This window comes from Dama dama, chromosome 25 (assembly GCF_033118175.1).
Source record: "Dama dama isolate Ldn47 chromosome 25, ASM3311817v1, whole genome shotgun sequence".
NCBI classification, from domain to species: domain Eukaryota; kingdom Metazoa; phylum Chordata; class Mammalia; order Artiodactyla; family Cervidae; genus Dama; species Dama dama.
Genome location: NC_083705.1, coordinates 57,605,289 through 57,632,240, shown reverse-complemented (window position 1 = coordinate 57,632,240; position 26,952 = coordinate 57,605,289). Strand labels below are relative to the sequence as shown.

Genomic DNA, 26,952 nt, shown 5'->3' with positions numbered 1-26,952 from the left:
AGGGGATTAATTTTTTATTCATGCAAAATGTGAAAAACCCTTTTCTTTCTCATGATTCAGAAATATCTCTCACCCTATTATATTTTCAGGCTATAGTTCAAATGTGCATGTAAAACTTGCATATTTGAAGAAAGAAAATAATTAGATCACAGTGATCCATTTGGTATATTCATTCTACCCTTTCATTTCTGTTTACAGTGACCATTCAACATATGCCATGTGACTTTTTGCAGATGTGTCTTAAAAGTATGGTTTTAGAGTTGCAGGTAAAAGAAAACAATTTTCATTAAATGATTTGAATGATTTTCATTTTCATATTATGTTGAATTGGAAGAAATTTGAACTGCAGAGTCAAAAAAAAGTTTGCCAGTTTTGATGATCTTGGGCAAGTTAATCTCTCTAAGCCTCAGCTTTCTTAACAGCAAAATGTGGAATATAAAGACCTCGAAGTATTTCCAAAGAAAAGTTCCTGACACAGTATGTAAATGCTCTAAAAGTTCAAATACCCTTACCTGCCGATCCTTCTTTCTGGGTCTCATCTAGTTGCTCTTAGACCTACAGATTCAACTTTGAATAAATGCCAAACAGGCCTGCTGCTTTATCCAGATCCTTTTCCCTAGCAAAGACCTGGAGTTGATTTTCCTGTTGCCTTGGGACCTGAGTGTGCCATCGTGGTTCCCTGACTATATTCTTGTTTCTCTCCCATTGAGACATTTTCATTTCCATGTTGTACTCCAGTCTATTTGTCTGATGGCTGCACAAACTTTTGTGAACTACCCTTCATTCATATTCAGAAGCTGTTTCTTTCCAATGGTTGAGTTTTACACTCCTCATCTGAAAATTTTTACCATCATCCTTGTGAATAAGAGTGTTGACACCACCTAAGAAGATCTCTGCTGTCTCCTATACACTAGACTGAACCTATTTTATATGCACAAAATCCAAAACAGGATTTTAAATCACTATACCACCTTTTATGTAAAAGTATACTGATTCTTCAAACTAGTCTCCTCAGTTAGCTATTACAAATTGCCACAAATAAATAGTAAAAATACTAAAGTCAGTATTTTTGAGGTGAGAACATGTTCTTTGTTGATGCCATATGCTAGAGAATCAAACACATTATTTTTTTTCTTTTAAATATATATTTATACTTTTTTTTGTTTCCCTTAATAGAAGAGTAAGGGAAAGGGATGCTCTAGGGCTCTGTTATTAGTCATAACATATTATTTGCTAGCTATTTGTCATACACATCCCATTTGCTAAAGTAGGGTGATTTCTAATTGCCAATCTTATAACATTTGTTCAGTACACTGACTTTCAGATCGCCAACTAAAGATATTTTCACAACACAAAAATATGTTGGTAGTTTTAAGAAAAAAAATGACCAAGTATTAAAGTATGTAAAACCATACAGCTAAAGGAATAAAATATCCATTTAGCTAAATGTTCTCAGTGTTATATACTTTAGTAGATAAACTCGCCTGGAATTAGATGAGGAAAATCATTTTGCTTTGTTTTATAAAACTATTCATGCAAAACAGTGACTTTGTCAAGTTCCTTATAGAAACAATGATAGAAATATTCAGTTTCTGTATTCTAAGTTCTAGGAACACTGAACTACAATTCTCAAAAAGTACCGAAAATCAAACAGGTACTTATTGGTGTTAAATGTAATACTGCAAAAGAAAACTAGATATAACACAAGTGAGAGGTATTCATTTTCAACAAGAAACATAGAATTACAGAGAAGAGATAGGTGTGAATTATTCTATTATCATAGAAACTGTAGTAATTTTCACCTATTGCCAAACTCAAATAAAATACAACTAGAGTAATGAAATAGCATCACTATATCATATGATATCTCTAAGGAACTATACAGAAACAATTCAACATATATAATTGATAAAGTGAAGCAAGAAAATTTTATGTTAGTTATATGATATAACAAATAGTACAGTGGTATGTACAACATAGGTCAAATTATACAGTAATTTTCATATTTGTATTACTTTTTCAACTAGTAAGGAATTAGACAAGATCCCAACCTACTATGAATATTTTACTTTCATATGAATTGATAACATAACTTGTATAAACATTGACTCATTTATGTTATTTTCTATTAAAATCATGCTATGTATGACTCTAATGGAAAAATGTAATTCTGAGGACATTTAATTTTTAGCTTCTGCTTCCTAAGGAACAAAAGTGTCTGGAAAATCATTACAAGTCTTGTAAAATTCAATAAAAAGTAAGACATTTTTTAAAAAGCTGCACTGATTTAGACTTAACAGAAAAGAACGTACTTTTGGGGAATCGAGGTGGATTGTCATTGACATCCGTGAGGGTGATGTTGACTATTGTCGTTCCAGCTAACCCTCCCAGCTGTCCGCCCATATCCTTGGCTTGGATGAGGACTTGGTATTGTTCTTTGACTTCCCTGTCCATGTTTGGCAAAGCTGTTCTAATAACACCTTAAGGGGGGAAAAATAGAAAACAAACATCACAAATGTTCAGTTTTCCAAAATAGTCCACAAGAAAATGATTCTATATAGATTCTTTAGCAAAGACATGCTAACAAAAATTATGTGGTTTTTTTTTTTCAATTAATTTAGTTTAATCAGAGGCTAATTACTTTACAATATTGTAGTGGTTTTTGCCGTATATTGACATGGATCAGCCACGGGTGCATGTGTCCCCCCATCCTGAATCCCCCTCCTACCTCTCTCCCTACCCCATCCCTCTGGGTTGTCCCAGAGCATGGGCTTTGAGTGCCCTGCTTCATTGATTGAACTTACACTGGTCACCTATTTTACATATGGTAATATACAGGTTTCAATGATATTCTCTGAAATCATCCCACCTTCTCCTTTGCCCACATACTCCAAAAGCCTCTTATTTACATCTGTGTCTCTTTTGCTGCTTTGCATATAAGATCATCGTTACAATCTTTCTAAGTTCAAAATATATGCGTTAATATACTGTATTGGTGTTTCGCTTTCTGACTTATTTCACTCTGTATAATAGGCTCCAGTTTCATCCACATCATTAGAATTGACTCAAACACATTCATTTTTATAGCTGAGTAATATTCCATGGTGTATATGTACCACAACTTCCTTATCCACTCATCTGCTGATGGGCATCTAGGTTGCTTCCATGCCCTAGCTTTTGTAAACAGTGCTGCAATGAACATTGGGGTACATGTGTCTCTTTCAATTCTGGTTTCCTCAGTGTATACGACCATCAGTGGGATTCTTGGGTCGTATTGAACCAGAGATCAAATTGCCAATATCCATTGGATCATCGAAAAAGCAAGAGAGTTCCAGAAAAACATCTATTTCTGCTTTATTGACTACACCAAAACCTTCGACTTTGACTTGGAGATGGGAATACCAGACCACCTGACCTGCCTCTTGAGAAACCTGTATGCAGGTCAGGAAGCAACAGTTAGAACTGGACATGGAACAACAGACTGGTTCCAAATAGGAAAAGGAGTACGTCAAGGCTGGATATTGTCACCCTGCTTATTTAACTTATATGCAGAGTACATCATGAGAAATTCTGGGCTGGAAGAAGCACAAGCTGGAATCAAGATTGCCAGGAGAAATATCAATCACCTCAGATATGCAGATGACACCACCCTTATAGCAGAAAGTGAAGAGGAACTAAAAAGCCTCTTAATGAAAGTGAAAGAGGAGAGTGAAAAAGTTGGCTTAAAGCTCAACATTAAGAAAACTAAGATCATGGCATCTGGTCCCATCATCTCATAGGAAATAGAGGGGTAGACAGTGGAAACAGTGTCAGACTTTATTTTTTTGGGCTCCAAAATCGCTGCAGATGGTGACTGCAGCCATGAAATTAAGACACTTACTCCTTGGAAAGAAAGTTATGACCAACCTAGACAGCATATTAAAAAGCAGAGACATTACTTTGCCAACAAAAGTCTGTGTGGTCAAGGCTACGGTTTTTCCAGTGGTCATGTATGGACGTGATAGTTGGACTCTGAAGAAAGCTGAGCGCCGAAAAATTGATGCTTTTGAACTGTGGTGTTGGAGAAGACTCTTGAGAGTCCCTTGGACTGCAAGGAGATCCAACCAGTCCATCCTAAGGGAGATCAGTCCTGGGTGTTCATTGGAAGGACTGATGCTAAGACTGAAGCTCCAATACTTTGGCCACCTCATGTGAAGAGTTGACTCACTGGATAAGACCCTGATGCTGGGAGGGGTTGGGGGCAGAAGGAGAAGAGGAGATGACAGAGGATGAGATGGCTGGATGGCATCACCGACTCGATGGGCACGAGTTTGAGTAAGCTCCGGGAGTTTGTGATGGACAGGGAGGCCTGGAGTGCTGCGATTCACGGGGTCGCAGAGTTGGACACGACTGAGCAACTGAACTGAACTGAACTGATGGCAGTTTTATTTCTAGTTTTTTAAGGAATCTCCACACTGTTCTCCACTGTACCAGTTTGCATTTCCACCAACACTGTAACAGGGTTCCCTTTTCTCCACACCCTCTCCAACATTTACTGTTTGTAGACTTTTTGATTGTGGCCATTCTGAACAGCGTGAGATGATACCTCATTATGGTTTTGATTTGCATTCTCTACTAATGAATTATGTTGAACATCTTTCCATGTGTTTATTAGTCACCCATATGTCTTCTTTGGAGAAATGTCTCTTTAGTTCTTTAGCCCATTTTTTTATCAGGTTATTCATTTTTCTGGTATTGAGCTGCATAAGCTGCTTGTATATTTTGGAATTTAATTCTTTGTCAGTGGTTTCATTTGCTTTATTTTCCCCCATTAAATTATGTGTAGTTTTAAAAGTGAAACACCCACAATGTCCAATGGTTTGGATATAATTCAATATATTGCGGTAATAGCCATTTACTGACATTTGTGCAGCATTGGGAAGATAGATGGTTAAGGACCTCACTAAGTCAACCCCACTTAAACATAATTTACACAGAATGATCTTACCTTTAAAAAATAAATTGTTAAAAAAATGTATATTTTATATGCATGCTCAGCCACTAAGTCATGTCCAATTCTTTTCAACCCCATGGACTATAGCCTGCTAGTCTGCTCTGTCCATGGGATTTTCTAGGCAAGGATACTGGAGCTTGTTGCCATTTCCTAAGTGGTTACAGTGAGCATGAGATTTCTAAAAAAATGTCATATTCTTCATTCTTATTTTTTTAGGATATATATATTAACTTTTTTAAACACTTGAAATATTTTATTTGTATATTTTCTTTTGTTTCTCAGGATTCCTCTCACTAATTTTAGTCACAGATTTTTTTTTTTTTTACTTAGATTTCATTAAGCTTTGCCATTGTAGGGAGTTTTGTCTCTCTTATCACCAAGTTATTCCAGCCTCTAATGGAGTGCTTATCATTCAGAAAAAAACTTGGTAAGATTGTGTTGATCATCTGACTAGTGGGGTGACTAGCTGAATAAAGAAAGAAATCTATAAATAATTATAATCATGAACCATTTGATATATATGCATATTTATATAGCTTACTCATTTTCTGCCCTTATGCCCAAGTGTAGAACTGTATTTATATGTAGTCATAGTGAAAAAGCTAAAACCTTCTGAATTTATTAAATGAATTTTATAACAAACACTAATATATACCCAATAATTTTAGGGGGGAATTGCAGATAACTTGTCTTAAATGCTTGTGTGTTTAGTATTGCTATTTCTTAAATAATAAGGCTTATATGAATAATAAATTTAATATAAGTTGTAAACACAAAATATAGAATCCAAATCATAAACTAAATACATATCCCTAATTCTTCTGTACTTATCTAATGCTCTTTTGCTAATTTAGATTTAACTATAATCTGAGTTTTCTTCTAGCCCTTGGCAGGAAAAAGTTGTAAAAAAGGCAAATTCCATTTTTACTCCTGCTGTTTCATTTATGCTCTGCTATTCACTTACTATTATTTCAATCTGTTTGTCCTTTCTTCAGCTTGGATTTCTGATGTTTCAATTCCAAAGGTCTTAACTAAGATCCTTTATCTCTACATCTTGGCTGTACGCCTTAAGCTACATGACATCTGCCTGCCTTATAATATTTATATTTTCTAAATAAATGCCTGAATTTAATTCACATTCATGCTATAGTTTCCACTTGTTGATAAGATTTGTGTTTACTCAATTCATTTCCAGTAAGAACATATGTATATTTTTTTATTTTACTCACTTCATTTCTAATAGGACAATTTCCAATATCACAATGGACTTCCCTTCCCTAGTGGCGCAGTGGTAAAGAATCCACTGCCAATGCGGGAGACACAGATTTGATCCCTGGGTTAGGAAGATTCCCAGGAGAAAGAAATGGCAATGCACTCCAGTATTCTTGCCTAGAGAAACCCATGGACAGAGAAGCCTGACAGGCTACAGTCCATGGGGTTGCAAAGAGTGGGATACGACTTAGTGACTAAGCAAAAACAACAGTAAATACTCCACAGAAACTCCACAGTAACGATACCACAAATTGTAATTAATTTAAAAACTAAAAAATTAATTTAAATAGTAAATAAATAAATTCACTAATTTATAATCAATCTTTACTTTTTAGGCACATGTACATTGAATCCTAGTATGAGTGTCTTGTACCTGATGAACTTTCCAACATACACAATCAAGATAATTAGGGTAAAAGCAAGAATGAGAAAAATATATTTATTTCTGCCAATATAATTGGAAATATATGGTCGAGAGTGTTATACTTTTAAATTTATATATTAAATAATATTAACCTATCAGGGGATATAGTCTCCCTTTACAATCACCCTCCTGCTTGTATTCAAGCCTCTCAATTTTGGTGAATCTGGGCGTATTTCATAAAATTGGGTTTGATAACTCTGATCTTACCAAAATTGATGCTTTTGAATTGTAGTTGGAGAAGATTCTTGAGTTCCTTGGACTGCAAGGAAATCAAACCAGTCAATCCTAAAGGAAATCAGTTCTGAATATTCATTGGAAGGACTGATGCTGAAGCTGAAACTCCAATACTTTGACCATCTGATGTGAAGAACTGACTCATTTGAAAAGACCCTGATGCTGGGAAAGACTGAAGGCAAGAGGAGAAGGGGAGAACAGAGGATGAGAGGGTTGGATGTCATCACTGATTCGATGGACATGAATTTGAGCAAACTCTGGGAGTTTGTGATGGACAGGGAAGCCTGGCGTGCTGCAGTCCATGGGGTTGCAAAGAGTTGGACATGACTGAGTGACTGAACTGACTGACTGACTCTGCTGTCAACTTTTTGAGGTGAAAGTAATGTACTACTATATTTGAAAAAATCATAAAATATTACATGTGATAATCGAGTATTTGGTTTGATCTGAGTTATTTCTTGAAGTGGCTGTTGAACTGTAGGATTTAAACATGGGGCCATAGAGTTAGTAAACACCTTTACTAAAATATACATTTCATTCAGGCACTGTTACTAGATTTAAGGGTACAGTGGGAAACATGCTTCCATCTGCTTCTCCAGTACCAATTTGTATACTTTTCTAGACTTCTTTCTCCTCTCTGGCTTCTGGTTACTTTAGGCCAATATCCAAGTGATTGGATAGTAGACAGATGATGAGGTTGGGCTTTTCTTTCCATAAATTTCCCACATTCCACACTCTCTCCTGCCACGGTCTGCCTGTCTCTACCCCCATTCCCTCATTTTTCCACTCCAGTGTGGAAACTGCAGCCCCTTCTTCTTTCTTCTCCAGATTCTGCATTATCCTTTATGGTTTCCTTACAATCTGCTCGCACATCCCATAAAGAGTCCTTTTATTAAACTAATTTCAAATTGCCCAACTGGGTATCATCTTTTTTCATCTGGGAAAATAATTGATAGAGTTTCTTACAAGGTCCCTTCATGAATTGTACATTTAATGGGTATGTGTTCCTGTGGAGTGGTGCAAAGCCCATAAAGAAGCTATTAAATGATTAAACTAATTTCAGATAGTGATTGCTGTTATGAGGAAAGTGAAAGCAAGTGCTTCTGAAGGTAGTATCAGAAATGTCCTCTGCAAGGAAAGACTTTAGAGCTGCAATTCTAGAGAAATGGAAGAAGTAGACTTAGAAAGAACATAGGGAGGAGTATCCTAGTGATGAAAAGGAGAGCATTACTTCCTTAAAGCTTACAAGAAGAGCACTTGGAGGTCGATGTGGCTGCAGCATACCACTATTGAGAGAGATGGTATAAAAGAAGACCACAGATATGAAGAAAAATGAGATAGTGGTTTTCAAAGATAAATAAACCTTCTGGGAAAGCATCTTGAAAATCAACAAGTAGGACTACATCAAACTAAAAAGCGTTTGCATAGCAAAAGGAGTAATCAACAAAAATGAAAAGGCAGTCTATGGAATGGGAAAATTGTCTGTTTACCATATATCTGATAAGGACTTAATACCCATAATAGAAAAGAACTTATGTAACTCATTAACAAAAACAAAAATCTAGTTTAAAAAATGGGCAAAGAAACTGAATAGAAATTTTTGCAGAGAAGTAATACAAGTGTCCAGTAGTTACATGAAAAGGTGCTGGACATCAATATTCATCAGGGAAATGTACAATTATCAAAGCCACAATGAGACATAACCTTAAGATTTTATAATGGCTGTTAACAATAAGTCAAGAACAAGAGATAACAAGTATTGGCAAGAATGTTGAGCAAAGAGAACCCTGTGCACTGTTGGTAGGGATGTAGCATCCAGTTCCATCATTTCATTGGATATGAAGAGGGGAAAAGTGGAAACAGTGACATATTTTCTTGGGCTTCAAAATGACTGTGGATAGTGACTGCAGCCACAAAATTAAAAGACACTTACTCCTTGGAAGAAAAGCTATGACAAACCTAGACAGTGTATTAAAAAGCAGGGACATCAGTTTGCCCACAAAGGTCCATCTAGTTAAAGCTATGGTTTTTCCAGTAGTCATGTATGGATGTGAGATTTGGACCATAAAGAAGGCTGAGCACCGATGACTTGATGCTTTTGAACTGTGGTGTTAGAGAAGACTCTTGAGAGTCCCTTGGACAGCGTGGAGTTCAAACCAGTCAGTCCTAAAGGAAATCAATCCTGAATATTCACTGGAAGGACTGATGCTGAAGCTGAAGCTCTAATACTTGGCCACCTGATGTGAAGACCCAACTTATTGGAAAAGACCCTAATGCTGGGAAAGATTAAGGGCAAGAGGAGAAGGGGGTGACAGAGGATAAGATGGTTGGATGGCATCACTTGCTCAATGGACATGATTATGAGCAGTTTCTGGGAGACAGTGAAGGACAGGGAAATCTGGCATGCTACAGTCCATAGGGTCACAGAGTCAGATACAACTTAGCGACTAAGGAACAAAAACAACAGTAGGAGATAGTATGGAGTTTCCTTAAAAAAAATTTTTTTTTTTAAATAGAGCTACTATATGATTCAACAATTCTTCACATCTGAGTATATATTCAGGGGAAGTGAAAATAAAATCTCTCACACCATGTTCGTTACAGCATTATCCATAATAGCCAAGATATGAAAACAACAGAAGTGTCCATCAACAGATCTTTGGATAAAGAAGATGTGATATAATGGAATATAATTCAATAATTCAGTCATGAGAATGAAAAATAAAATTCTGCCATTTGCAGCAACATAGGAGAAACTTACATTATGTTATGTGAAATAAGTCAAACAGAGAAAGATAAACATGCTATGATATAATTTATACATAGACTAAAAAGCTGAACTTACAGAAACAGAAAGTAGGATAAGTGGTTACCAAGGGCTGTGAGGTGAAGGAAATTGGGAGATTCTGGTCAAATGGCACAAGCTTACAGTTATAAAATGGATAAGTTCTATGAATATAATATATATCATGGTGCTTACAGTTAGTATTACTACATCATATACTGAAAACTTGCTAAGATAGGTCTTACAATTTCTCATCACATAAAGAAAATGGTAATTGTGTTACATGATGGAGGTGTGGCTAATGATCACAATGGTGGTGATCATTTTGCAATATACAAGTGTATCAAACCAATACGTAGTATACCTTATATTTACACAATATTATATGCTCATTATATCTTAACAAAGATGGAAAATATTAATTATTAATTTGAGACTATTCAGATAGACTATGTGAACTGATGGATGGATAAATAGATATAGATAGATAAAGAAAGACAAAATGAACAATAGATGAAAGGCTGCATTCTCCATTCTCTGAGGATTAGAGTTCAGAGGAGACCTGGATCACCGCTCTGTTCTTAAAAGGGCAGCCAGGAAGATGAGGTCTGAGTGTGAAGCAGGTCATAGAGCTTCTCCTATAGGAGATCCTCAGAGACAGTGCAGATCACTCAGATTGAAGATATAATATAGTCTTCACTTTCTCACTTAACTCTCTGATCTTACCTTTTACAACTCCGTCTTTTGTTCACGAGAGCTTTGCAACATCTTTTCCCTCTGCTGGAAATTTCTTTCCAAGATGAATAGGACTTCCGAGGTAACTTCAGTTCAGTTCAGTTCAGTCACTCATCGTGTCGACTCTTTGTGACCCCATGAACCACAGCACACCAGGTTGCCCTATCCATCACCAACTTCCGGAGTTTACTCCAACTCATGTCCATTGAGTCGGTGATGACATCCAACCATCTCGTCGTCTTGTCGTCCCCTTCTCCTCCTGCCCTCAATCTTTCTCAGCATCAGGGTCTTTTCAAATGAGTCAGCCCTTCGCATCAGGTGGCCAAAGTATTGGAGTTTCAGCTTCAACATCAGTCCTTCCAGTGAACACCCAGGACTGATCTCCTTTAGGATGGACTGGTTGGATCTCCTTGCAGTCCAAGGGACTCTCAAGAGTTCAACTGTGGTGTTGAACCAACACCACAGTTCAAAAGCTTCAATTTTTCGGCTCTCAGCTTTCCTTATAGTCCAGCTCTCATATCCATACATGACCACTGAAAAAACCATAGCCTTGACTAGATGGACCTTTGTTGGCAAAACAATGTCTCTGCTTTTTAATATGCTATCTAGGTTGGTCATAACTTTCCCTTCAAGGAGTAAGCATCTTTTAATTTCATGACTACCGTCACCTTCTTCAGCGATTCTGGAGTCCAAAAAAATAGTCAGTCACTGTTTCCACTGTTTCCCCATCTATTTTCCATGAAGTGATGGGACCGGATGCCATGATCTTAGTTTTCTGAATGTTGAGCTTTAAGCCAACTTTTTCACTCTCCTCTTTCACTTTCATCAAGAGGCTCTTTAATTCTTCTTCACTTTCTGCCTTAAGGGTGGTGTCATCTATAAATGTAAGGTTATTGATATTTTTCCCGGCAATCTTAATTCCAGCTTGTGCTTCTTCCAGTTCAGCGTTTCTCATGATGCACTCTGCATATAAGTTAAATAAGCAGGGTGACAATGTACAGCCTTGACGTACTCTTTTTTCTATTTGGAACCAGTCTATTGTTCCATGTCTAGTTCTAACTGTTGCTTCCTGACCTGCATACAGGTTTCTCAAGAGACAGGTCAGGTGGCCTGCTATTCCCATCTCTTTCAGAATTTTCCACAGTTTACTGTGATCCCACAGTCAAAGGCTTTGGCATAGTCAATAAAGCAGAAATAGATGTTTTTCTGGAACTCTCTTGCTTTTTTGATGATCCAGCAGACGTGGAAAATTGATCTCCGGTTCCTCTGCCTTTTGTAAAACCAGCTTGAACATACAATAAGATGGGAAAGACTAGAGATCTCTTCAAGAAAATTAGAGATACCAAGGTAATATTTCATGCAAAGATGGGCTCAATAAAAGACAGAAATGGTATGGACCTAACAGAAGCAGAAGATATTAAGAAGAGGTGGAAAGAATACACAGAAGAACTGTTCAAAAAAGACTTTCATGACCCATATACTCATGATGGTGTGATCATTCACCTAGAGCCAGACATCCTAAAATGTGAAGTCAAGTGGGCCTTAGGAAGCATCACTACGAACAAAGCTAGTGGACGTGATGGAATTCCAGTTGAGCTATTTCAAATCCTAAAAGATGATGCTGCAAAAGTGGTGCACTCAATATGCCATTAAGTTTGGAAAACTCAGCAGTGGCCACAGGACTGGAAAAGGTCAGTTTTCATTCCAATTCCTAAGAAAGGCGATGCCAAAGAATGCTCAAACTACTGCACAATTGCACTCATCTCACACGCTAGTAAAATAATGCTCAGAATTCTCCAAGCCAGGCTTCAGCAATACATGAATTGTGAACTTCCAGATGTTCAAGCTGGTTTTAGAAAAGTCAGAGGAACCAGAGATCAAATTGTGAACATCTGCTGGAATATCAAAAAGCAAGAGAGTTCCAGAAAAACATCTATTTCTGCTTTATTGACCAGTGAACTTAGTGGTAAAGAATCTGCCTGTCAAGGCAGGAGACAGAGGTTTGAGTCCTGGGTTTGGGAGATTCCCCTGGAGAAGGAAATGGCAACATACTCCAGTATTCTTGCCTGGGAAATCCCCTGGAAGAGGAGCCTGGCAGGCTATAGTCCTTGGGGTTGCAAAAGAGTTGGGTTCAACTTGGCAACTCAACAAGAACAAACCATGAATTAACTGCTCTACTTTTTTCATATCTGTCATCAAAGTCATCTTCATAGGACTGTATTGGTCATTCTATCTAAAATTCTACACTGAATTAGTTTTTTTTTTTTTTTTTTTTTTGCTTCTGCAGTGATTTTTTTTAAAGCTAGTTCATTCTTAAACTTTATTAAAAATGTGGTGTCCATGACCACACAGATAAGGTATATAATTTAAAGAAAAATGTTGCCAATAATGTATTTTGAGGATAAGAAAAGTTATCAGGTTATCTTGAGGAGAAAATGTGAAGTTTGCATGGCCCAACTTTGCACCTATAACATTCCTTAACTATTCTTTAAGATTTAGAAGTCACTTCCCCAAAAGTTTTTTTTTTTTTTTTTCCCTCAAGGAAATTTCCCCACTCTCATCAGCCTATATCTAGCGCCCAGGAGCCACACTATGTATCATAGAATTGTATCCTAGGAAACCCAAATGTAATTTTCTGAGGACACGATGACCTCCTTCAGATAGATGGGTTCTATTTGAGGATCGTCTTGATTCATCTCAGAATCCTGGCACACAGAACCTGCTAGGCAATTGGTTATAGATAAATATGTATCAAGGAATTAATACTAGAATCCAGCACCTTATCACTCAATACCTGCTTTAACACGTCCAGTAAAGTGAAGCTCACCATCTCATGAGGTGTTTGTCCCTCTTATTTACGGACAAGCATTAACATCTATTTTTTGCTAATGAAACCAAAATTCTTTCTCCTGTAATGTCTACGAGCCACTGATAGTCCTTTTACTCTTGTGCAGCACAGAAAACAGCTAATTCCTCTTTTATGCAACAATTCTACAACTTCCTAAAGACATACCCCTGGAGTATTTTCCTTTCGAGGCCAAATATTGTTATATCTATCTGCTGATTTGTGCATTCCATGGTTTCTAAAATAAGGCAAGTAGAGTTCACACAGAGTTTTCATAAAGTGTGACAAGGCGGAATACAAGGAAACCATTGTCTGTGGTATATTTTTAATCATGCAATTTACTGTACATATGCAAATTATTATAAAACAGGTAACAGCATATGCTGGTGAATCTTAATAATTGTCTATTTCCAATTTCACTCCTGTAAAAAAAAAAAATCTGTTTTTCATAAGCACTGACTGAAATGTCTGAATCCTGTAAGACTTTTCTCTGACTTAAAATCAAAGGCATGTTCAAGTCATGAAATAGTATAAATATGTATATTGTAGTTTATATAAAGAATTAATCCAAAATAAAGTCTGACGCATGCTTTAATTTTAGTATGGGGCTTTAAAACACTAATGCATTTTTTAAGACTGAAAAACATACATATCAGTCAGGGTGGAGGAGGATTTATTTAGGAAGTAGGCTTAAAGAGAATAATCTTTAAACAAAATGTGCTAATGGAACTGAAAGAGGAAAAGTCTTGAGAAAGTGTCAGTTCTCTCAGCATTTTATCAAATTTCCCAAACAGAAGCCAAGACAGAAACACAGAGCACGAAATCTTAGGATAGTGGATATAAGAAATAAGAAAATAACTCAGGCTTGCAACCCCATTCTCACTCAGTTGTTTTCATGTGATTTCTCAAAATGCACATTAAATACATAGCAAAGTCTTGTAAATACACTTTTTGACAGTGCACATAAACAAAAAGACATTGATGACAAATTTCTAAAGATGACTGGTGGTGATGTTTACACAGTGTGAACATTCATGTCACTGAAGAGTACACTTAAAATGGTTAAAATAGTAAATTTTCTGTTATGTATATTTTACCATGATAAACAATTTAAAGTTTATAAATTTTAGAATATGTTGAGCTAAAATAGGCTTATAAGGCTTTCTCAGGTAGAGCTGAGATTATTTAGAAAAATCAACATATCACCACATGATACACAAAATAGCAATATCTAGTTATCCAACTCAGACTAGAATTTGAAATCATTTAGAGAAAAATTCAAATACCTCAGAAGAATTTTAAATGCAAATTGTCATGAGATCAATTATTTATAATAACATTTGTTTTCCTAAATAAAATAATTTATCAATACTATGGAAACATTTAACCTCTCAATTTCATGCATCAAATAAAATATTACAATGCCTCTCATTTAATGTTTTATAGATTATAAATATTTTTCTAATATATAATAAATATTAAGCCTATAGTATATATAATATAAAAGTATATCAATAGAACAAATATTTTAGTGTTTAATATATGCTAAATATAACAAGAATCAATATTATTTGGTGTTTATAAATCCATCTACCTTTTAGCTTTTTAAAAATGTTTAATAATTATTTGAGGCATATACATGAAGGCATGCAAATGTTAATCACAGTGAACAATCTCTTAGGTAAGTCATAGAATTACCAAATTAGCCAATTTTGAAAAGAACTATCATTTGGGGATGTATTTCATAGAATGCATCGCTTTACATCATTTATAAATAAACTGACCTTATTTTTATATTATAGAGATGCAATGAATGTTTGCCAAACAGCAATGTCAATGAGAATGTAAAACTTTTATCATTCCAAGTGAATAATAGTAAATGATTATATTTATCTCTTCATAAATATTTAGGTACCAGAAGTTTTGATGAGGCTCTTCACTTAGAAATTATTTTAAACTGTTTTCTGTAGTCAAATGTGGAAATTTTTTATTAGTATCAGTTTTTCATGCATTTTATTTCACAACAGCAAAAGGAATCATAAAAGGAAGCTATATGGCTGGAACAAATGGAGGCTATTTCTGAGAAATTGCAATTACCCTTGATTTTTGATTTATTCTGATCTACCACAAGGTGATAAATTTGACAAAAAGTCTCCTTAATGGTTTCTGTGCATGAAGAACTAGTTATCATTCTATTAATGATGGGCTTCACCATCCACTCTTTTCCTGTCTAGTGGTCTGGGGCATTGTTAGTACCAAGACTTCTGTCTCCAGTGAAAATCAATGCTTCGAAAAATCTATTCCATAGTTCACACCAGAATTGTTTCACCTTCAGTTATAAATAAAAGGCCTCATATAGAAATATAAATACACAATTAGAAAAGCCTTATGATGAATATATATACACTCTTCTGTAAAATGATGCTTTCAGAAGACATTAGAATTTATCTAAATTTGATATTGAACAATCAAGAGGAGGCAAGTATTTGATTCATATAATTGTTTGTTCATTATTAATTTGACCAGAGCAATTATACTCTGCACCCATGATTTATGCTTCAATTCATCTTCATATTTTATGTTTTTTTAGTTGGATATTATCTCCATCTATAGTTATTTTGCCAATATTAAATCTTTAATCTTTCTTCTGCCACATTTATTCTGAGTATATAAACTCATCTTCTTTATAATCAATACAACTCAGTAAATTTAGCCTAATACTAAAAACTTTCCTCCTCACCAATGTCTATACACCTTCCTTTCCTTTTCTCTCATGCTCTCTGCCTGTGAGAAGTGCTTCTCAGAGGTTGAAGTGATCTAAGAGACATATGCTGTTCTTACTTCTATTTCTGTTAGATTCTCTAAACATAATTGTATCAGAAAAAATAACCCATAATGCTTTGATCTCAAAAAAGGATGGATAACATCTTTGATAATTTCATTATTTGTCTATACATCTGACATTTTGTACAAACCTTCTTAATTCCTCTGGAACATTGTACCATCATAAACAACTTTCTCAATCTTTTTATCACCAATTTTCCCTTTTTTTCCTACAAATATAAAAACTTTCCAAAAGTAAACAACAATAACCACCACAAAGTTTCCTCAGTACCTATACTTAAAATATTTACTTCTCATCTTGTCTGTCTCCTTCTTAAAAATAACTTAAAAAATAAATAAATAAATAAATAAATAACTTAAATTTTAGGTATAATCTTCCCATTACACACTCATTCTTAACAGTTGCCCTCTGGCTTTTGATTTCTGAGCTTCCAAACCAAAAGAGTTTCTTTGTACCAAACCTTTCTGTATTTCCTTAAGCACTGATGTTCCCTTCTTCATGGGCTAATACTGTCTTTACAACTATTTACCTTTTTTTTTTTTTTTTCAGGTGTACAAAAGGGAGCAACTCCCAGGATTATTCTCATAATGTTTAGATGGTTTCTGTCTCCCTATTGGCTTGATGAAGAAGGTGAGAAGTGAGGACAGAATGGCAGGTTAAGTTGACAGAAAATTTGTAGGTTCTTTATTTTCACTTAATTGACCTTATGTTTCCAGGCAGCATCCATCTATGGTTAATTATTAATTAACCTATGTCTAACTGGTATTCCAGATTCTAAACACGTCGAGGAAGTATAAGTTTTGAGAAGTTTAACTCATTTGCATGTATAGTGTCAGAAGTGAATACCTTAAAATCAGTGTAGCTCTTTAAAGATCTATTTACAGATTTTAAAAGTAATTTATCAGTGCATTATATTAACAATTGATTCCATTACTTTAAACTAATGTGTTAAACAGTATGGAATTCACCATGCAATATGCTATGAGGTATATATGAATTAATAAAACAATCGTCTTTGCAGGGTTTCTGCATTAACTGTGACACAGAGCATCTCCTTTGATCACTGGTCAGCTTGACTGGAGTTCCTGAAAATCATTGTTATTCAAAAACAAATTCTCTAGAAACAGGGCTACCTTGTTTAGTTTTAAAGAGAATGCAAAATCTTCCTGCATGTTTTCCTGCCCTTCCTATATTTTCCATAGATTCTTATATATTGGGCTTTGAAAACTGGAATTTCAAAAGTTTGACTTAAAAATGAGACTGAATTCAAAAACATAGAGCAGAAAAAATAGTGATCTTGGGGTTTAAAGTTTGTCAGCCCTCTCCTTTCTCCTATCTATGTTTATCCAAAGTCACCATCCATAACCCTTGATAAACAGAACAATAGAAATTCCATTCTTGAGTTGATTTGGCCCCCAAATTGAATATAATTGAACTCAACCAAGAAAAAAACTATTTTAGCTTTTTTAGAAATAAAAAAGCTTTTTTTTTTCTTTTTCTTTTATTTCTTTCTTATTTTTTCTTTTATTTCTTTTTATTTTTAGAAATAAAAAGCTATTTTAGCTAGAAGAAGCAAACAAACAAAAAAACATTCCTAACCATTTGAAAATTTAAAGTAAATTATACAGAGAATTCCTAACAAATTTGGACTTGACATATATGCATAAAAAATTTATTTTTATACCAGTTTCAATCTGAAGGAACTAGCTCTGTAGCAGCAAAGTAAGATCTGATCTTCTTGGCTTGATAGTCAGCACACTGAATCTTTATTGAGGTGTTAGAAGAGGCAAGTTCCCATGCCAAGATTTAATTAAAGTTTAAATATTTGAAGGGGAGGTGATAATGTTGTCTCTAATAAAAAATTTACCTGTCTTGGGATCAATAGAGAAATAAGGTTGTCCCTGAAGAATGCTGTAAACGACTCTGGCACTGTTTCCATAGGTTGGGTCATCAGCATCCGTGGCCTTGACTTGGAGAACATAGGCACCTGGAAAATAAGACAATATGACTCTAGCAACTTTGTTGTATAGAGCTCAAGAGTATGTCTTTTATCCTCTGGACTCCTTTTTCCTTTGGACTTTGGCATTCTTTTAATCTGTGAGTATAGGAAGACACTGAGAGTAACTCAAATATTATAGCCAAAATGTTGAGCAAGAATATTAGCTGTTAGTGCACATGATACCTCTTTTAAATAGGTATCATTTCCAGTAGCGCCATCATAGACCTCAAAGTCGTTGCAGTAGCTTTATTGATTTGTACACTGAAGAAAACATGACTCCGCTTACATTATCTCATCTGCTTACTGTAGATGTTTAATTGCATGATTATGATATCAGAAGAAGAGATAAAAGGTTTCAAGGCTTCCTGAGCTTTAGAGGGTATAAGTAATTTGCAATTGCAATTTAAAAATCAACATTTACACACTTATTCAGGAAGCCTTTAATTAGGACAGAATATTTGAGAAAGCGAGGAACCAAAAATAATTGCAAGAGTATCTAGAGAAGCAACTTTATGCCTCAAGGTTTAATCATTCTAAGTGACAGCTGATATTGGGAAATTTTAAAGACAATCCAATGCCAAACAATGATTGCAATCCAGTTGCCCAAAGAGACAACGCCAAAGAGTGCTCAAACTGCTGCACAATTGCACTCATCTCACACGCTAGTTAAGTAATGCTCAAAAATCTCCAAGCCAAGCTCCAACAATATGTCAACTGTGAACTTCCAGATGTTCAAGTGGGATTTAGAGAAGTCAGAGGAACCAGAGATCAAATTGCCTACATCCACTGGATCATCGAAAAAGCAAGAGAGTTCCAGAAAAACATCTATTTCTGCTTTATTGACTATGCCAAAGCCTTTGACTGTATGGATCACAATAAACTGTGGAAAATTCTGAAAGATATGGGAATGCCAGACCCCCTGACCTGCCTCTTGAGAAACCTATATGCAGGTCAGGAAGCAACAGTTACAAGTGGACATGGAACAACACACTGGTTCCAAATAGGGAAAGGAGTACTTCAAGGTTGGATACTTTCACCCTGCTTATTTAACTTATATGGAGAATGTATCATGAGAAACACTGGACTGGATGAAGGACAAGCTGGAATCAAGATTGCCAGGAGAAATATCTACAACCTCAGATACCTAGATGACGTGACTCTTTTGGCAGAAAGCAAAGAGGAACTAAAAATCCTCTTGACGAAAGTGAAAGAGGAGAGTGAAAAAGTTGGCTTAAAACTCAACATTCAGAAAAGTAAGATCATGAAATCTGGTCCCATCACTTCATGGCAAATAGATGGGAAAACAGGGGCAACAGTCACAGGATTTATTTTCTTGGGCTCCGAAATCACTGCAGATGGTGACTGCAACTATGAAATTAAAAGAGGCTTGCTCCTTGGAAGAAAAGTTATGAACAAGCTAGCCATCAATAAAAAGCAGAGACATTACTTTGTCAACAAAGGTCTGACTAGTCCTTTGGCTTTTCCAGTGGTCATGTATGGATGTGAGAGTAGCACTATAAAGAAAGCTGAGTGCCAAAGAATTGATGTTTTTGAGCTGTGGTGTTGTAGAAGATTCTTGAGAGTCCCTTGGACTGCATGGAGAGCCAAATAATCCATGCTAAAGGAAATCAGTCCTGAATATTCATTGGAAGGACTGATGCCAAAGCTGAAACACCAATACTCTGGTCACCTGATGCAAAGAATTGACTCATTTGAAAAGACCCCGGTGCTGGGAAAGATTGAAGGTGGGAGAAGGGGAGGACAGAGGATGAGATGGTTGAACAGCATCACCGACTCAATGGACATGAGTTTGAGTAAACTCCGGGAGTTAGTGATGGACAGGGAGGCCTGGCGTGTTGTACTCTACGTGGTCGCAAAGAGTCGGACATGACAGAGTGACTGAACTGAACTGAAAGACAAGCCATATTGTCTGTAGCTTTCCTCATCTCGTGACACTTTTCATACTTTTTATGTACTAAGAGAACTTTGAGGCTCCAAAATCACTGCAGATGGTGACTGCAGCCATGAAATTAGAAAACGCTTGCTTCTGGGAAGAAAAGCTATGACCAACATAGTTCAGTTCAGTTCAGTTGCCCAGTCATGTCCAACTCTTTGCGATCCCATGGATTGCAGCAGGCCAGGCCTCCCTATCCATCACCAATTCCTGGGGTTTATACAAATTCATGTCCATTGAGTTGGTGATGCCATCCAACCGTCTCATCTTCTGTCTTCCCCTTCTCCTCCCGCCTTCAATCTTTCCCAGCATCAGAGTCTTTTCGAATGAGCCAGTTCTTCGCATCAGGTGGCCAAAGTATTGGAGTTTCAGCTTCAGCATCACGTCTTCCAGTGGATATTCAGGACTGATTTCCTTTAGGAAGGACTGGTTGGATTTCCCTGCAGTTCAAGGGACTCTCAACAGTCTTCTCCAACACCACAGTTCAAAAGCATCAATTCTTTGGCTCTCAGCTTTCTTTGTAGTCCAACTCTCACATCCATACATGACTACTGGAAAAACGATAGCTTTGACTAGACAGAACTTTGTTGGCAAAGTAATGTCTCTGCTTTTTAATATACTATCGAGGTTGGTCATAACTTTTCTCCCAAGAAGTAAGTATCCTTTAATTTCATGGCTGCAGTCACCATCTGCAGTGATTTTGGAGCCCCAAAAAATAAAGTCTGTCACTGTTTCCACTGTTTCCCCATATATTTGCCATGAAGTGATGGGACCAGATGCCATGATCTTAGTTTCCTGAATGTTGAACCTTAAGACAAGCTTTTCACTCTCCTCTTTGACTTTCATCAAGAGGCTCTTTAGTTCTTCTTCACTTTCTGCCATAAGGGTGGTGTCATCTGCATATCTGAATTTATTGATATTTCTCCCAGAAATCTTGATTCCAGCTTGTGCTTCTTCCAGCCCAGTGTTTCTCATGATGTACTCTGCATGTAAGTTAAATAAGCACGGTGACAATATACAGCCTTGACATACTCCCTTTCCTATTTGGAACCAGTCTTCGACCTGCATACAGATTTCTCAAGAAGCAGGTCAGGTGGTCTGGTATTCCCATCTCTTTCATAATTTTCCAGAGTTTATTCTGATCCACACAGTCAAAGGCTTTGGCATAGACAATAAAGCAGAAATGGATGTTTTTCTGGCACTCTCTTGCTTTTTTGTTCATCCAGTGGATGTAGGCAATTTGATCTCTGGTTCTTCTGCCTTTTCTAAAACCAGCTTGAACACCTGGAATTTCACAGTTATGTATTGTTGAAGCTTGGAGAATTTTGAGTATTACTTTACTAGCATGTGATATGAGTGCAATTGTGCAGTAGTTTGAGCAGTCTTTGGCATTGCCCTTCTTAGCAGTTGGAATGAAAACTGACCTTTTCCAGTCCTGTGGGCACTGCTACTGGAGATCAGAGGAGAAATAACTCCAGAAAGAATGAAGGGATGGAGTTAAAGCAAAAAAAAAAAAAAAAAAAAAAAAACACCCAGCTGTGGATGGGACTGGTGATAGAAGCAAGGTCTGATGTTGTAAAGAGCAATATCTCATAGGAACCTGGAATGTTAGGTCCATGAATCAAGGCAATTTGGAAGCGGTCAAACAGGAGATGGCAAGATGAACGTCGATGTTTTAGGAATCAGCGAACTAAAATGGTCTGGAATGGGTGAAGATAACTCGGATGACCATTTTGTCTACTACTGTGCTTACTACTTAGAAGAAATGGAGTAGCCGTCATAGTCAACAAAAAAGTCCAAAATGCAGTACTTGGATGCAATCTCAAAAATGACAGAAAGATCCCTGTTCGTTTCCAAGGCAAACCATTCAATATCACAGTAACTCAAGTCTATGCCCTGACCAGTAATGCTGAAGAAGCTGAAGCTGAACAGTTCTATGAAGACATACAAGACCTTCTAGAAGTAATACCCCAAAAAGATATCCTTTTCATTATAGGGGCCTGGAATGCAAAAGTAGGAAGTCAAGAAACACCTGGAGTAACAGGCAAATTTGGCCTTGGAGTAAAGAATGAAGCAGGTCAAAGGGTAATAAAGTTTTGCCAAGTGAGTGCACTGGTCATAGAAAACACTCTCTTCCAACAACGCAAGAGAAGACTCTACACATGGACATCACCAGATGGTCAAAACCCAAATCAGATTGATTATATTCTTTGCAGTCAAAGATGGAGAGTTCTATACAGTCAGAAAAACAAGACTGGGAGCTGACTTTGGCTCAGATCGTGAGCTCCTTATTGCCAAATTCAGACTTAAATTGAAGAAAGTAGGGAAAACCACTAGATGATTCAGGTATGACCTAAATCAAATCCCTTATGATTATACATTGGAAGTGAGAAATAGATTTAAGGGACTAGATCTGATAGAGTGCCTGATGAACTATGGATGGAGGTTCATGACATTGTACAGGAGACAGGGATCAAGACCATCCTCAAGAAAAAGAAATGCAAAAAAGCAAAATGGCTGTCTGAGGAGACCTTACAAATTGTGAAAAGAAGAGAAGTGAAAAGCAAAGGCAAAAAGGAAAGATATACCCATCTGAATGCAGAGTTCCAAACAATAGCAAGGAGCAATAAGAAAGCCTTCCTCAGTGATCAGTGCAAAGAAATAGAGGAAAACAATAGAATGGGAAAGACTAGAGATCTCTTCAAGAAAATTAGAGATACCAAGGGAACATTTCATGCAAAGATGGGCTCGATACACGCCAGAAATGGTATGGACCTAACAGAAGCAGGAGATATTAAGAAGAGGTGGCAAGAATATATAGAAGAACTATACCAGAAAGATATTCATGACCCAGATAATCACGAAGGTGTGATCACTCACCTAGAGCCAGACACCCTGGAATGTGAAGCCAAGTGTGCCTTAGGAAGCATCACTATGAACAAAGCTAGTGGAGCTGATGGAATTCCAGTTGAGCTATTTTAAATCCTAAAAAATGATTACCAACCTAGACTGCATATTAAAAAGCAGAGACGTTACTTTGCCAACAAAAGTCCGTCTAGTCAAAGCTATGATTTTTCCAGTAGTCATGTATGAATGTGAGAGTTGGACTATAAAGAAAGCTGAGCACTGAAGAATTGATGCTTTTGAACAGTGGTGTTGGAGAAGACTCTTGAAAGTCCCTTGCAGTGCAAACAGATCCAACCAGTACATTCTAATGGGAATCACTCCTGAATATTCATTGGAAAGACTGATGCTGAAGTTGAAACTCCAATACTCTGGTCACCTGATGTGAAATTGACTCATTTGAAAAGCCCCTGATGCTGGGAAAGATTGAAGGTAGTGGGGAGAAGGGGACGACAGTGGATGAGGTGGTTGGATAGCATCACCGACTCAATGGACATGAGTTTGAGCAAATCCGGGAGTTGGTGATGGACAGAGAAGACTGGTGTGTGGCAATCAATGGGATCACAAAGTGTCAGACACAACTGAACTGAACTGAATTGAAGTTTATGGGAGTTTTAGTCATTTTGTCTCATATATTCATAGTCACGATTAAATCCTCTGAGAACTAAATGAGCATCTCTACTTAATGTCTATTCAGTTTAATGTTACTATTTAGAATTGAAAATAAAGTAAAATCAAAATTATCAAGTGTTGTGTTAATAAAATAATATGTTGCTGAGGAGGAAGGAAATATCTATTGAGCATAAAGGGAGTGATATATACATCCAGAGTGATACAGTGGACAGAGCACTTTTCCTCTCTTGGAGACACTCAGTGTAACTCTGGAGAATGCAAGATTGCTTCATTTACACATTCAGGTTTTTCCTTTAAGTCAGTGCAAACCAGGAACAAACTCAGTCTTAAGTGTTTGCTCTAAAAGCTAAGATAATGAACCATCTCTTCATCTCTCTCTCTCTCTTTTTTTTTTTTTTTGCTTATATGAAGTGTTAGAATGCTTAAAAAAAAAAGTAAGAAATAACACTCAGTCGACATGTGTGCATGTGGTTAGTCACTCAGTCTTGTCAGACTCTTTGCAACCTTGTGGACTGTAGCAATTTCAAATGTTTTATCTTAAGATATTTTGGTGAATTCTAGTTATATCAACAGATGAAGCATATGTGTTATTACAACAGCCTTTCCCAGGAAAGGAAACTACTAGAAGGAAAGTAGGCAAATATTTCTAAGCTTTAAAGAATGAGAACTATTGTTCTTCATCATCATCTTTATCACCAACAACAATATCTACCTCATTATTAATAATTATTTGATAACTAAGTACTGATAGGTAGGCATTGGGGTCTTGTATTAAAGACTTATCAAAGCTATGTCCTTCATAATGCTGTAGGAATGAACAGTTGCAAGAGTAAATTCCCTTCCCTCTTCTGAATACTGATTCTTTTCCCCAGAAAAATCAGTCACCTGGATCTCCATTGTCAATTAATGACATATGTGCTATAGAGGTAAAGTATACACATATTAAATAATGACCAGTTCTAGGTATAAATGTTGCAATTCTAGGTACAAATACATACATTGTTTTACTTTGGAGAAAAATTATTAAATCTTCTAGAAAATATATAGTAACAAATTTAATAAACTTTTACCTAACAGTCACCATATACTCAATGCAGAATTCAAGAACAAATAAGATAGTATCTTCCCTTTTACATTTCTGTTGTTAATATTAACATAAACCTTCACTATGTATGTAGAAAAGTATATTCCAAATATATGCTAAATTCTTCACGTTAACAATTTTAATCTCAAATATTAAAAAGGAGTTAAGAAGTATTCCCATAAATTATAGAAGCACCAAATTTAATCCCATTTTGCCCACCTCAAAAGGATCACTAAAAAGCAAGAATAATGACACTTGTTTCATTGATACTATTGTTCAGAGTATAAAAAAATGATTATCCTCTCAATTTCAATAGAGCTTAAGTCTGGTTTAGTGAAAATGCAGTTTCTGATGCAAGTTATTCAAGAATTCTTAGAACTACCTCTATATGAGTTTACAAGACAATTAAGCAACATTGTATCAGCTTCTCTTGCTGACTGCTCCATGACTTTCACCAAACTAATGCAAAGGAAGACTTGATACTCCCTTTATTAAGGAGACACAACTAATTGTCTGGAGTACATACATCTCCAAATACTACCTTGGTCAATGCTTGAATAGCATCTCTTTCTGACACTAACAAACACTAAATACTCAAGAGCTAGGAGGTGGTTGGGGGCCTGTTATTGTGCAACAAGGAAACAATATAATCAATAGCACCCACAAAAACTGGAGTCATCTTCTTGTGTGTAGCCAGCATCTTAGAGTTTATTCTCCTATCACTCAGATGTAACCACCCTAAATGTTGAAGCTCAGAGAGTTATCTCTTTTCCCTAAGTTCTATTCAGTGATCATGTTGTGGGTTCTGGAGCCTAATGTAGGCAAATCAACATTCTTTCATAACACAGCTATACTTCTTAAGCTTACTTCTCTTAGCTCATGTAAAATGTGATAGTCACACTGTATTTAATTTTCTTAAAGATAGTATTATCAAGGGGGATACATTTTAGAAATTATCTGACACAATGTCTACATTTCACAATTAATTAATTGAAGCCCTGTGATATCAAACCATTCTTGTTGATACTAAAAGTCATTTTCATACAAAATGGTAGAGAGGTAGAAGTAGAACTGAACCCTATTATCTCATGGTTTCAGCCTGAGTAGGAATGGATCTGTTGATTCATTCATTTCTTCTTTCAATCAAGAAATGCTCAGTGATCCATACCATGCACCAGATACTACTCTCATGAAGAATAATACGTTGCATAATTATTTATTCTGTCAAACACCACTTCCAGCATGACAGGTCTATGCTTATGTGTTCAGTCCTCAGTCCTCTTTAACTCTTTGCAAGCCTATGGACTGTACCTCTCCAGGCTCCTCTGTTCATGGGAAATTTACAGGCAAGAATCCTGGAGTGGGTTGCCAATTCCTACTCCAGGGGATCTTCCTCATCCAGGGATTACACCCTCATCTCCTCTGTCTCTTGCTTTGCAGGCAGGTCGTTTACCCAACTGAGACACCTGGGAAGACAGATTTATACTCAACGTGGTTTGCTTTTTTTTTTTTTTTTTTGCATTTTGGATAGTAAATAAACAAATTTTCTAGAAATACATTGAAAATATAAGTGGATTATATTGAATTTATGACCTCTTGTTTAATTTCCCAGATGTATGAGGTCATTCTAAACATTGAATCAGTTCTTTGCTTTTAATCACCCTGCCACTATCTCAACTGGTTTGAATCTTCACTCTCAAGTCACAAGGCTCCAAAACATTCTAATTGCTTCCCCTTCCAATTCCTATTACACAGGAGAATCATTTTCCCATAATACAAGATTGATCAAGTTACTCTCACTCATTAAAAAGAAAAAGTTGTGATTGAAAAAAAAGAAAAAGAAAAACTTTTAATGGATTTCTATTCCCAGTGAAAGACAATTATTTAAATTCATTGGCACGCTATGAATAGCATGACATGAATGGGTTTCAATCTCCCTCCCAGATTAACTTCCAACTAGGGACCCTTGCAGTGATTATACATACTTATTTACTATTTATTTGAGACATTTTCCCCTGTGTTCCTGCTCAAGTGACCTTGCTGCCTGGAGGATATTGGTTTCCACCATCTGGAGCTATCCCACACACTTTTGATGTCCCAATTCTACTTCACTTCTGAGAGTCTGTGCTTTTCTGCTCCCAAGCAAAGATAATTTGTCCACACCTCTGTACTCCCAGTAGCCTTAGTATATTTTGATTTTTAAAACTCGACACACCATGTGTTCTTTTCATGGACCACATAGTCT

At 36.3% G+C, this 26,952-nt stretch overlaps 1 protein-coding gene across 2 annotated transcripts in view; it reads right to left on the bottom strand.

The window, feature by feature from the left end:
- Nucleotides 1–26,952, bottom strand: part of CDH12 (cadherin 12) — a 305,281-nt gene that overhangs the window by 79,393 nt on the left and 198,936 nt on the right. The window contains exons 3-4 of one of the 2 annotated variants that reach the window (XM_061129640.1): nt 18,001–18,120; nt 2,313–2,480 (exon numbers count right to left, since the gene is read on the bottom strand). In XM_061129640.1, the coding sequence (XP_060985623.1) occupies nt 2,313–2,480; nt 18,001–18,120 (288 nt within the window). The remainder of the gene's footprint in view (nt 1–2,312; nt 2,481–18,000; nt 18,121–26,952) is intronic. The other variant, XM_061129641.1, reaches the window with a different exon arrangement.